The sequence below is a fragment of the Elgaria multicarinata genome, chromosome 18 (assembly GCF_023053635.1).
Source record: "Elgaria multicarinata webbii isolate HBS135686 ecotype San Diego chromosome 18, rElgMul1.1.pri, whole genome shotgun sequence".
NCBI classification, from domain to species: Eukaryota; Metazoa; Chordata; class Lepidosauria; order Squamata; family Anguidae; genus Elgaria; species Elgaria multicarinata.
In genome coordinates, this window is record NC_086188.1 from 23897125 (window position 1) to 23909778 (window position 12654).

Sequence of the window (12654 nt, forward strand, 5' to 3'; positions counted from 1 at the left end):
CCACCGCTAGAGCCGCTCCCCGGACCCCGCCGGCGGAAAGTAGAGTTCCGCCTGGCAGAAGGCCCGCCTCCCGAGCGCCTGGCCGCCCGAGCGCAGGCCTCCCTCCTCCTTGAATGGGTCACGGCGGCCGGGGGTGCTGGGAGTTGTAGTCCGAGACGCCTTGAGGGAAGGCGCTCGCTGGAAGAACAGGCCCCGCTCAGCTGACTCCTGCCTGCCCCAACCCGTCGCCCTCCGGGTGTCTTGGGAACACAGGTCCCAGCATCCCAGGCCGAGGATGCTGGGAGTTGCAGTCCAAGACGTCCGGAAGGCGGCAGGGCGGAGAGCAGCTGCCCCGAGCTCCTTCTGCCGGCGCGACCACCTTCCTCTCCCGTGGCGCAGCCTGCCGGCGGGGCCTGGACTGCAATCCCCAGCATGCTCCGCGGCCGAGGGGGCGTCCAACATGGCGGCGGCCGGCAGCAGCGGCGGCAGCAGCGGCGAGGAAGAGGAGGGGGCGGCGGCGCTGGCGTTGGCGCGCCTCCGGGAGGCCACCTGGGACCCGGCGCTCCTGCGGAACCCCACCGGCGGTAGGGAGGCCCTGGAGCTGCTCGAGCCCCCTGGAAGCCCCTACAGGCAAACGGCTCCCGCGGGACGAAAGGACTGGGGGCGGCCGCCCGGCCGTTCATCCCGCCTTCCCTCAGCCCGGTGCCCACCGGACTACAACTCCCATCACCCACAGCCAGGATGGCCCATGCCTCGGAGACCGAGACTGCTGGGCGGCGCCAGGCTGAGGGAAGGCCGCTTTCCTCCACCCATCTCTTGGGCTCGTCGAGGAGGGGCTTTGACCGCCCCCCCCCCCGCTGCCCCAGGCCGGAGGGGGCTCGGCAGGGGCTGCTCTCCTCCCCCCCCCCCGCAGCCGCCCTCCTGAACCCTGGCCCAGGGCGGGGTGCCCCTTTGAAGGAGGCGGCACTGCGTACGACGGGTAGGCGCGTCCCTAAAAAGGAAGGGGGGGAAGTGGAAGGGCGGGGAGGGCGCAGAATCCAGAACTGTTGTTTTCGCCAGGCCACTGATCAGTCGACTAAAACTCTCATGGGCCACGTTACTCACGTTGACTTCGTCCCATTGGTTTCAGTGGGGCTTACTCCCGGACAAGTGTGCGTAGGGCTGCGCTTTAACAGGTCTAACGGTATGATGGTCCTAAGACACAAACACACAACGTAAAACAAATCCAACACCGATAAGCGCTTGTAGCACTGGAGGAATAAAAGTAGCAGCACTGCAATCTTCCTGACGAGACCCTTTAGTACTAACAGCCACTGGCCAGAAAACTCGGCACCAGGCACTGTTAGATCTTGCTTCTCTGTCATACTGGGCCTAAGGCCCTCCCAGAAGATCTCAAGATCAGCGGGGGTTCAGCCATACGTTTTGAACAGCAAACTTGGATGTAGACACACAGCTGGTCATGATTCTCCCTGTACAAAAAGGATCTCCCACACATGTATTTCTGTTTGGGACCACCTTATCCGTGGTGGCTGGGGAAATCCAACACCTTGCAGGAGCACGAGGTTGGGGAAAGCTGATCTACAGTATCCTCTGTGTGCCACAATCACTCCCCTGTTTCTTCTGCTTTTCCTCTTGCTCCTTTGAAACCGCCATGCCCTTCACGTTGCCCTTCCTGTTTCCTTCCTCCACATTGCCCTTCCTGTTTCTGACACACACAAGACCCCTCATGTAATCTTATGCTAACAGCAGTTCAGACCATGTAAAACAAACTGTTTCTAATGGCACTGCCTTGTACATGGTTGGAGGGGGGCACAGAGCAGGTCTAAGGAGAAATAGGCTGAGTTCAGATGACATCCTAATCAACGGGGTGGGTGGGGTGGAGTAATAGGAACAGAATGGGAAACAACTGTTGATTAGGGTGTCGTCTGAACTCAGCCATGGGGTTTTCAAGAGCAAAATACACTCTGGGAGGCCCCCTAGTGACTCAGTGTCCTACTGGCTCCCCTGTTCCCTTGCCAGGCTGCGCTACGACAGCCTTCTCTAGGGCAACGTGCAATAAAGACTAGGGCAGCCTTCCCCTATGTGATGCCTTCTAGATGATTTAGACTGCAACTCTCAGCATTCCTGCATTGAGCAGGAGGTTGGACTCGATGGCCTCCCATGCTACTATTCTATGATTCCTGGCCATTGACTATGTTGGCTGGGGCTGATGGGAGTTGAAATCCTAAACATCTGGTGTGCCCCAAGTTGGAGAAGTCTACTATATGACTGTTCTCCTGGATTTTAACCATAATCACCACCATATTTTATGTCATGAATAAGCAACTTGATGCTATCCAGATGGTTTGTACTACAACTCTTATCATCCCTGACTGTTGGCCATGTGGGCTCAATTTGATGAGAGGTGTTGAGAACATCTGGAGGACAACTGTTTGCCTGCCCTTGCTTTACATGTTCAAGAATTGTTTTTATTTGCGAATGAACCTGTTGGTTCTCCTAGACCTCTCAGCAGCCTTCGATACCATCGACCATGGTATCCTTCTGGATAGGTTGTCTGAGCTGGGAGTTGGAGGTACTGCGTTGCAGTGGTTCCGCTCCTACTTGGATGGCCGATTCCAGAAGGTGGTGCTGGGGGATTATTGCTCTGTGCCGTGGCTCCTAAGCCATGGGGTTCTGCAGGGCTCTATTTTATCCCCTATGCTGTTTAACATATACATGAAGCTGCTGGGGGAGGTTATCCAGAGATGTGGACTGAGGTGTCATCAATATGCGGATGATACCCAGCTCTACCTTTCCTTTTCATCAAACCCAGGTGAGGCAGTGACTGTTCTGAACCAGTGCCTGGGCACGGTAATGGACTGGATGAGGGCTAACAAACTGAGACTCAATCCTGAGAAGACAGAGGTACTGTTAGCGGGTGGTTCATCTATCCGGCGAGGTGATGTTTGCCCTGTCCTGGACGGGGTTGCACTCTCCCTAAAGGATCGGGTCTGTAGTTTGGGGGTGCTCATGGATCCAGAACTGTCACTTGAGGCACAGGTGAACTCAGTGGCAAAGAGCACCTTTTATCAGCTTAGGTTGATATACCAGCTGCGCCCTTATCTGGACAGAGATAGCCTAGCTACAGTTATCCATGCTTTGATAACCTCTCGTTTGGATTACTGCAATGGGTTATACGTGGGGCTGCCTTTGAAAACAGTCCGGAAGCTTCAGCTGGTACAAAACAGGGCAGCCCGTTTACTAACAGGGACTGGCTGGCGAGATCACATTACGCCAGTCCTTTTACAACTTCATTGGCTGCCAGTCCAGGTCCGGGCCCGATTCAAAGTGCTGGTATTGACATTTAAAGCCCTAAACGGTTTGGGGCCAGGTTATTTGAAGGAACGCCTCCTCCCATATGTACCTACCCGGACCTTAAGATCATCTACAGGGGCCCTTCTCCGTGAGCCCCTGCCAAAGGAAGTGAGGCAGGTGGCTACTAGGAGGAGGGCTTTCTCCGCTGTGGCACCCCGGCTGTGGAATGAGCTCCCCAGAGAGGTCCGCCTGGCGCCTACACTGTACTGCTTTTGTCGCCAGCTGAAGACCTTTTTATTCTCTCAGTATTTTAACACTTAATTTTAACTTAAATTATACTGTTTTAACTCTGTATTTTAACCTTATATCAATTTTGCTGCGTGGTTTTATCCTGGTTGTGCTTTTTATATTGTATTTTGTATTTGTGTTTTTTAACTTGTTGGTTGTTTTATGATGGTTTTAATTTTTGTGAAGAAAGCGCTGAGCTTTCTTCTTGAGGCTATTTCTAGTTTTGTTTGGTTTTTTACTCTCTTTTTTAACTTTGCAGGTATCTTGAAGAAGAGCAAGTTGTCATCAGCTGAATCTAGCATCAGGTATTTTTTGTGTTTTAAAAGTTAATCGAACATCCTGACAGTAAGAGAGACTGTAGCTCCGTGGGGGAGCGCCTGTTCTGCACATGCCAAAAGGCCCAGGTTCCATCCCCAGCATCTCTGGGGAGGGCTGGCAAAGATCCCTGTCTGAAATCCTGGAGAGCCGCTGCTGCCAGTCAGTGTCGACAATATTAGCCTAGATGGGCCAAAAGTCTGACTCAGTGGCTGAGTTCAGATGACACGCTAATCAACGGTTGTTTCCCATTCTGTTCCTATTAACCCCTCCCCCCCCCCCCCCGCAGTTGATTAGCGTGTTGTCCAAACTCAGCCAGTATAAGGAAGCTTTCTGTGTTCTTTGATCTTAAGTGCATTGACTAGAAACTAAGACTTGATCTATATATTCATGGGAATCATGTAGACACCCCTCCTGGAACTGCATCTCCTCTGATATATGTTGGAGTGCTGCCTCCTTCCCTCCCACTGCCAGCCCAAATACACACCCTCCTAGACGAAAGCCCTTCTCTTGGAGGTGCTTTCCAAGGGCAAGGTGTTTTGGACACAGGAGCCTTCCATGAATAGGGTGACCCTATGGAAAGGAGGACAGGGCTCCTGTATCTTTAACAGTTGCATAGAAAAGGGAATTTCAGCAGGTGTCATTTGTATGCATATCTCACCTGGTGAAATTCCCTCTTCATCACAACAGTTAAAGCTGCAGGAGCTATACTGTGACCAGATTTAAAAGAGGGCAGGGCACCTGCAGCTTTAACTGTTGTGATGAAGAGAAAATTTAAACAGGTTCTCCATATATACAAATGACACCTGCTGAAATTATCTTTTCAATACAACTGTTAAAGATACAGGAGCCCTGTCCTCCTTTTCATGGGCTCACCTTATCCATGAAGGAATCCTGCAGCTGCTTTTTGCACTGGTAGAGCAGCCTTCCCCAATCGGATGCCCTCCAGATGCATTGGACTGCAACTCCCAGTCGTCCCACACATCTGGAAGGCACCAAGTTGGGGACAGTTGGGGCAGAGTCCCTGGAAGTCTTTGCCGTGTGGCCGGATTTAGACACACATAGAGGCTGCAACTGTATGTGCAGCTGCAGCTGCTTCCTGTGTCCCCACAGGATTAAATGGCTGTCACTCACATAGAGATGAGTCAGCTAGACAGGCCCATTGGCCCATCTAGCTGCTTTGTGCAATATAAGCGGAGGAGCAGAGGTGAAACCTCCTCCTCCTCCTCCTCCCACCCTGCTTGGTTCTTGCCACCATAGCAGAGGCAGAGGGTCCCAAACTCAGAGCCCTCCATCAAAAGCGCAACTCATAGGCTTGGGCTCCTAGCCTTTCTTTATGGCAGCCTTCCCCAACTGGGTGTCCTCCGGATGTGGTAGACTACAATTCCCAGCATCCCCAGCTATGACTGGCCTTCACTTTGCATTGCATCAGGAGGGCAAATCCTCACTGTTTTCTCAAGAGAGGTTACTCAAAGTGGTTTTGCAAACGGTGGTGAAACTACCACTTGAAACACTCGGATGTTTCCTGGAAGGTAACTGAAGTTGGGGCTGTTGAGAAGGATGCTTTTCTTCTCTCAACTTTTGAACTCTGATTTAATTTGAAGATGGTTTTGCCACCGTGAGGTATGAGCATTTCTTGCTCAAGCATATGTGGCAATAATTGTTCTCTGAGCTGGTAGTAGTTTCCTGCAAGCTCACGTACGCTAGGGTGACCCTATGGAAAGGAGGACCGGGCTCCTGTGTCTTTAACAGTTGTATTGAAAAGATAATTTCAGCAGGTGTCATTTGTATATATGGAGAACCTGTTGAAATTTTCTCTTCATCACAGCAGTTAAAGCTGCAGGTGCCCTGCCTTCATTTAAATCTGGTCACAGTATAGCTGCAGTATAGCTCCTGCATGTGATGAAGAGGAAATTTCACCAGGTGTGACATGCATACAAATGACACCTGCTACTGTTAAAGATACAGGAGCCCTGTCCTCCTTTTCATATGGTCACCCTAACATACACCAGTCCCTGAAAGCAGACCTCGTGTGTTCCAAATCAGGATATGAGTTCATGCCAGACAGATGGGGAAAGGTGTAGTGCCTCTTCTGCCAGGTTATTATCTCAGAATAAAACTCGTGAAGCTTTATCTGGGCCCCCTGATCTCTAATCTGCGCTTGCCTCTCTTACGTCTCACTGCCTGTTTGTTCCTACCCTGTGCTTTTCTGTTCCTTTTTTTTAAAAAAAGAAGATTGTATTGGTTTTAAAAATAAATAGAATTGAATAATTCTAACAATCCCAAAGTCAACATTTTCTTACTGTTACTGATCTACTTTCTTACTCCAATACTGCTAAGACCACTTTAGTGCCTTTGTTCAGGGACTTTGACCAAAGCACTTTTGATCCCCAGTTACAGCACCTCACCTGTGTGTTTGGTGATGCTCTCAAAGAATTCTTTGAAGCCATGTCAATTCGTCCTCAGCAAGGCTTGTTCTTCTGTATGTTTTGCACTGTACAATTATTGTAGCTTTAATAATGCTTTTCACTGTTTTGCCTAGTATGATCACCATACTTGCTGTGGATGATGGGAGGTGTAGTCCACACATCTGGAGGGCACCAAGCTGGCGAAAGCTGGACTAGCAGCTCCGTAATTTCCTGCATCTTTTTTTAAAAACTAGCAGTGCAAACCTATCCAAAAGTAAGCCTCATTGAATTCAGTGGGACTTACTCCCTGGTAAGTGTGCATAGGTTTGCAGTTTAGTAATGTTAAAGACTGCTCCTTATACCTCCCTGTCTTGTAGTGGTCAAACTGAATTGATGCCGATGCTCACGTACGGGAAGGCTCTACAGAAGTCCTTCGGCATTGTAACGAGACGCCACCTAAACAATTTCTTTCGAGGCAAGCCTCCCTTAAGCACCACACGCTAGGTGGAACATCCCCGTTCTCCAGGTCTTCTTCCTGTCCCTCTGTTTGAAGTCCGAGGAAGCAGTTTGCTATCAGCCTCCAAAAGAAGTACTGATGTGTTTGTTCTCCTGAAACAGAGAAAGGGCCAGTGGTCACGGGCAGGATGGAAATGAACTGCAGACCACCCCTGAATTTCGAGCACACGTTGCAAAGAAACTGGGAGCCATCCTGGACAGGTAGCTGCAAATATTTCATTAAACCATAGTTATTTGGTGTGACCTAGAGGCTTTTTGAAAGCTTTTCCCAGAAGAAAGAGAATTCAGGCACACCCTTATGGATGCGCCCTGGCTACTCATAAGCCCCCAAACGTGGAGCCTTACGGATGTCCTATGCAGAGCAGGAAGCGCGTCGTGCCTCCCACTCTGGACTTAAGCAAGATTAGTGTTCCTGCGTGTCTCGCAGAGGCTTTGGGGTGGGGTGGGGAAAGAGGCCATTGGGTTTGTCGTGTGGCTGTTGCCCTGTTCTCCGCCCCTCCCCGCCCCTAGGAATGCCTCCTTTTCCCCATCTCCGCAAGCACGGAGAGGTAGCTGGCACTTGTTGGGAGGGGGAGGGGAGTATGGTTTCCTGGCTCAAAGCTCAGAGCCCTGTTTGTGAGCTTGGAGCCAGGAAACTGAAAAATCCTGCAGCCCCCCCCCCCCCCCCAGCTGTCTAGGGGACATGAGATTGCTCCCTTAATATTTCTGAGACCTGTAAATAGAAGCCACCTTTGTCTGGGAATTCTTATGTTCCAGGTGAAGGGCTCTTGTGTACTCTGCAGGAAACTCCTGTGCCTGAAGGGAAGGGGGCACACATGAAGTATTTATTGCTTTGATGGGATTTCTTTCTCATTGCCAAATGGCTGCAGTGAAGCCCTTCGTGGGTTCCAAGGGGTGGAAACTGGTCCCCGGACCTTCCAGAGTTGGTCCCCCCTGGTGCAGGACCTTTCTGGTGGCTGCACCCACCATGTGGAATCCTCTGGCAACAGAGACGTACCAGGCCCAACACAGGGCTGCTCAAGTGGTATATGAAAACTTGGCTCCTCAAGGAGGCATTTGGCGAAATGTTTTCATCCCCCTTGAATGTTTCTTAGCTCTTATAGTTAACTGCTGTTTTTATAAAGTTCTTGTTGTTGTTTATTTGTTTATTTGTTTGTTTATTTGGGTTTTTAAGATTGTTGACTTCATTTCTTCGCTGCCTTGAATTCCCTTTTCAGGGAAATAGGTTTTAAATCAATAATGAATAAAAAGTTAGCCTTCCCATATTGCAGATTTTGCTCTTATTTTTCAGGAAAATGTGATTATCTCCCCCCACCCTTTGTACACTTTTAAAAATGCCTCTTTTCTGCACATAGTTCAGTGCAGCAGCAGGCTTCTGCATGTGACTGAGCCACGGCCTTTAGTTTGCGAGGGGCTCGGAGGGGGGAGCAGAACTGGAGTGACCTTGACAGCGACACACAAAGTGTTCTGCACGGCAGGTCTGGGGTTGGGAATCCAAACCAGCCTCAGCCCCACCTCTAACCTGCAATATTAACCGTGGACTACATTGCAAGGCTGTCGTAAGCCTGCCGCCATCATCGCCACCGCCACTCTGGCCGCCACCGCTTCCCTCCAAATGTGTGCTATGGAGATACCATCCCTAGAGGAGGAGGGAGTTGTAGTCCCACACACCTGGGGGGGGGGGGGGGCTCCAGGATGGGGAAGGCTGTAAGCAGCTGCATTGGCTGGCTTCAGAACTTTCTAAAAAAAAAATTCCAAGAACAAAATAAGACCTAACTTCAAAAGAACATGAATGCCTAGTTTTTTGTATCTTTGTTCGGTGAGGGGCCGTGTTATTCCGCAGCCACAGGCATATTAAAAGTCCTGGACTTCTGCAGCATCGTTTTCTATGGGCAGGTTGTTCTTTGGTCCTGGGGGGGGGGGGGGAATAGCTTTCACCTCTGGGCAGTTGTGGCTCTAGGCTTCCCCTCTCTCTCTCTCTCTCTCTCTCTCTCTCTCTCTCTCTCTCTCTCTCTCTCTCTCTCTCTCTCTCTGTCACGGCTTCCCCTGCAGGCCAGTCTTGGCTGGCTACAGTAGCACCAGGTGGGAGTCGGCCAGTTCCCCACAAAACGCAGAGTGGTAAAGCAGCAGTTTCTGCAGCTGAAACTCTCCCCATGGCCTGAGTTCGATCCCAGCAGAAGCTGGTTTCAGGCAGCCGGCTCGGGTCGACTCAGCCTTCCATCCTCCCGAGGTCGGTAAAATCAGTACCCAGTTAGCTGGGGGAAAGGTAATAACGGCCGGGGAAGGCAACGGCAAACCACCCCACTATAAGGCCTGCCAAGAAAACGTCAGCGAAAGCAGACGTCCCTCTAGGAGTCAGCAATGACTCAAGTGCTTTGCACGAGAGGTTCATTTCCTTTCCTTTCCTGCACATTTTGCCTCACATCTCTGGTTCTAAAAGGGTTAGAGGTTTGCTTTCTTTTTAAAAGAAGAGTGAGAGAAAGATGGCAAACCATCCCTGGGGGGGGCCCTGGCCAGAATGCGGGCCAAGCACAAGCCGTGGGGCCATTTGGCAGCCCTGGGGGCGGGGGGAGCGCCGAGGGAGGGCTGCGGCTGAGCCGGCCACATCCTTTGTGCAACGCCCGGCCTTTTACAGGGAGCCTTGGCAACGCCACACCTTTGCGCTCTTTCCGTGGTGCAAATGCTGCTCTTCCTTTCAGCTCGATTAAGCCCGTGGAACCTCCGCTCTGGCCCCTGCAGAAGGACATGGCCGCCTCAAGGACAGAAGACGACGGTGAGTTGTCCACCTCCCCCCTGTGCCCCCGTGTGTTCAGCTCGCTGCCTTGGGAACTCTGGTCCTTGAGGAGCCTGAGGCAGGGCCTTGAGAGCACCCTGGGGCTCTGCGGACTCAAACCTTAAGGGGGGGCAAGTCAGGTGCAGGAGGGGCGAGGCATGAGCGACATTGGGCCCTCCAATTGCCTGGCAGCACAGAGCCTCTGGACTGGCCAGGCCTGTGGTCAATGCTGGAAGTCCCGCCTTCTGCCCCGTGGTTGGTCAGCAGAGCAGGGATGTGCTGCGTGTCCAGCCTCCAGCTCTCGCAATTGACCTCAGGGGCCCTGAGGTGGAGGACGCGCCCTCCAGGTCTAGATGAGGGCCCGGCAGCGCCCAGCCTGGCCCTAGCCCGTGGGCGTCGCTAATACCTCCATCTTTTCTTTTCTTCCAACGGCTTAGGCTTTCGCCTGTTTTCCTCATCTGTCCCAGGGGACTGTGGGAAACCAGAACCTTTGCCCTCTGGAAGGAGACGGCATCAGCGTTCCAGCTCCAGGTGAGATGCTGTGTGAATGCAGGGGCTGTAGCAGGGGTGGGGAACCTCCGGCCCGTGCACCTGAATGGGCCCCCCAGGCCAGCTCTCCTGGCCCGTGGGGCCTCAGGCAAGGCCCCGTCCTCCTCTCAAGCCCTGCCCCCGAAGCCTGGCAGGGGTTTCCCTTGCTTAGCACGCCGCTCACGCTTCCAGTTGGGAAGGGGAGCGGTGCGCAAAGTCCTCAGTGGGCGGAAGCAGATGAAGCCATCCTAACTCAGGCGCAGGGTGGAAGGACGCCAGCCAGCACCTTCCGCCTGGCACCTCCATCAGGGCTGCCTTGGTGCCGGGTGGCGCTTGATGGAGGCTGCTATTGATTTGTAGGGGGCAAATGGTAGGTTAAATGACCCAAGATTTGCCGCCATGATGCGTGAATCAGTTCGCTGTCTGGTCCTGCTGTGTCTCTCCAATCCCCTCCACGCCCCCCTCTGTGCAGAGCAGGCGTTTGGGACTTCACTGCCAGGGGAATGAGCCCGAATGAGTTTTAGGGTGTCTTGTCAGGGCTGGGGGCTGTGAGAGGGCAGAGGCTTGAGCCTGTTTGTGCCTCGCAGTTCCTCGCCTTGATAGGTCAGGTCTTCATTAAAGGGGTGCCTGAGCTTTTCAGTTTTTCTGGCTCGTGCATGCTAAGTTGGCTGCATTGTTTTCAGCTGGGGCAGGTAAATGGAGGCGCTGAGCTGGCTCCCGCTGAGCGCTTCGGCACCCAGAGAAACACGTTCTGCCTCCCCGGTTCAGGGCTTGATGGAGCACCTCTCGAATCACGTAATATCCAACTTTGCAGTCGCTCTGCCCTGAGAGTATGTGGAGCATGGAGGCAAGTAGATCATGCTTCATTCCCCATTTTGTTTGTAACTCTTCCAGCGAGCTGGACAGTGACCAAGAATGGCAGAGATGCCAGGAAGCTGCTGTGACAGCAGCAGACATCCTAAAACAAGGTGGACTGTTAGCCGTGCTCCAAGACTCTGGCCAGGACCAGAGTTCCCAGGCCACAGAGCCCAGCATGAAGAAGAGGAGGAAAAAGAGCAAACTGAAAGGGAAGAGTAATGGTGAGCAGGACGCAAAAGACTCAGTGGAGAAGGACCAGGCGGACACTGAGACTGAGGGGTCCTCGTGCCTCAATGGGGCATGTAAGAGAGCAGAGAACACAGGCACGGAAGGCGGAGTGATGGCAAAGAAGAAGAAGAAGAAGACGAAGAAACGGAAGACAGTGCAAGCCAGGGCAGAATGAAGGTCCCACGGACTTTTGGTGCCGAGGAGAGTTGCTGATTTTCAGAGGGGCAGCCATGTTGCAGCGCACACAACAAGGAGCCTTGTGGCACCTTAAAGACTGAGAATGTATTTGGGCATTGGCTTTTGTGTCTTGCTGATGACAAGATGAACAGACTGAACGGGAGACTCTGTGAAACTCTGACTGTAGTAGCGTATGGATGCTTTTCTGCCCAGCATACCAAAGCAGCTGCTCTAACTGGAAACTCCCTTCCTTCCTAGTGTCAAGCACATTGTTTCATAGCTCCCCCTTCTCTGTGTCTTCTCCCCATTCCTAAATTGATTTTTGTGCTATTAAATCTGCCGAAGTGCTACATGAGAGTTTAACTGGAGTCGCCTCCCTGGGTCTCCTTTTCATGCAGAAGGTCCGGCTTCATTGGAAGGTCCATTGGGGCCTGGTGGAGAATGTGAGAGAACCTTTCCAGCAGTTAATTGGTTTCCCCTGGTTTCTTAATCCAATTTCTGCAGCAAAGGACCTCTTTGATTCAGAGGATCTCTGTCTCATAAGCTGGGGTGTCTAACGGTAGTATTTCTGGATATATTTGGCCTTGCCCCCTCATGGATTGATGTGGCTTCTCAGTCAATAGCCAAGACATTGCATACAGAATCCCTTAAAACGTGGCCGCTCTCTCAATATTTTTTTTCTCTTTTCCTTAGGAGTGGATCTCTGGGCAAATGTTTTACTAGACCTTAATTCAAATTTAATAGGGCTCTCAGAAGCCAAATAAAAATTGCTTCCAGGGTGAGATACACCCTGCAAGGCTCCAGGCACCTATTCCTGTTTTAAGGGATTTTGCCACCCACCAGAATGCACTAGTCTAGATCCATGTAGAATAGAATAACAACTTCTGACTGTTGCTGACATGAAAATAGCACTTTCTAGGGCACAGTTGCAAGTTCGGCCTGATCCCACAGTATACTTCTAAACAGGAGAGAGCTTGTGAAAACCAACCAACAAACCAACCCATAGGCTACTCAACCCACAGAGGAGGACATATGGCCTTCAATGTTGGTAATAACGGAGAAGCATGTTGATCTCATTCTGCCTTCTGCCAGTCAAACGCTGTCAGAGGTTTTGGGGTGGTGCTTCTGTTTCCCTGGTAACTGCCAGTGCCTCTCTTGAGAGGCCTGCTTTACACTTGGGGAAAAACATTCGTAAAGCTCTGAACAGTAAGTTACCCAACTCCTGAAAAAAAAAAAGAGCATGTAAAATCTTGGGGTATAAAGCACTGTTGCTTTTTTAAAAAAAAATCT

At 51.7% G+C, this 12654-nt stretch overlaps 1 protein-coding gene across 1 annotated transcript; it reads left to right on the top strand.

Moving 5' to 3' along the window:
- The first annotated feature begins 187 nt into the window (after positions 1–187).
- Positions 188–11721, top strand: C18H12orf43 (chromosome 18 C12orf43 homolog). The gene is made up of 6 exons (XM_063144059.1): positions 188–563; positions 3821–3866; positions 6903–7001; positions 9500–9573; positions 10011–10104; positions 10996–11721. The coding sequence occupies exons 1-6, from the start codon at positions 275–277 to the stop codon at positions 11360–11362; spliced, it is 969 nt and encodes a 322-aa protein (XP_063000129.1). The 5' UTR covers positions 188–274; the 3' UTR covers positions 11363–11721.
- The last annotated feature ends 933 nt before the right edge of the window (positions 11722–12654 follow it).

Bases quoted from the DNA above. Each gene is read 5' to 3' on its own strand.
- C18H12orf43 (XM_063144059.1), top strand. From the start codon at position 275: ATGCTGGGAGTTGCAGTCCAAGACGTCCGGAAGGCGGCAGGGCGGAGA. The intron at 9,574-10,010 runs GTGAGTTGTCCA...CCAACGGCTTAG, and splicing joins CTCAAGGACAGAAGACGACG to GCTTTCGCCTGTTTTCCTCA. The intron at 10,105-10,995 runs GTGAGATGCTGT...TAACTCTTCCAG, and splicing joins CATCAGCGTTCCAGCTCCAG to CGAGCTGGACAGTGACCAAG.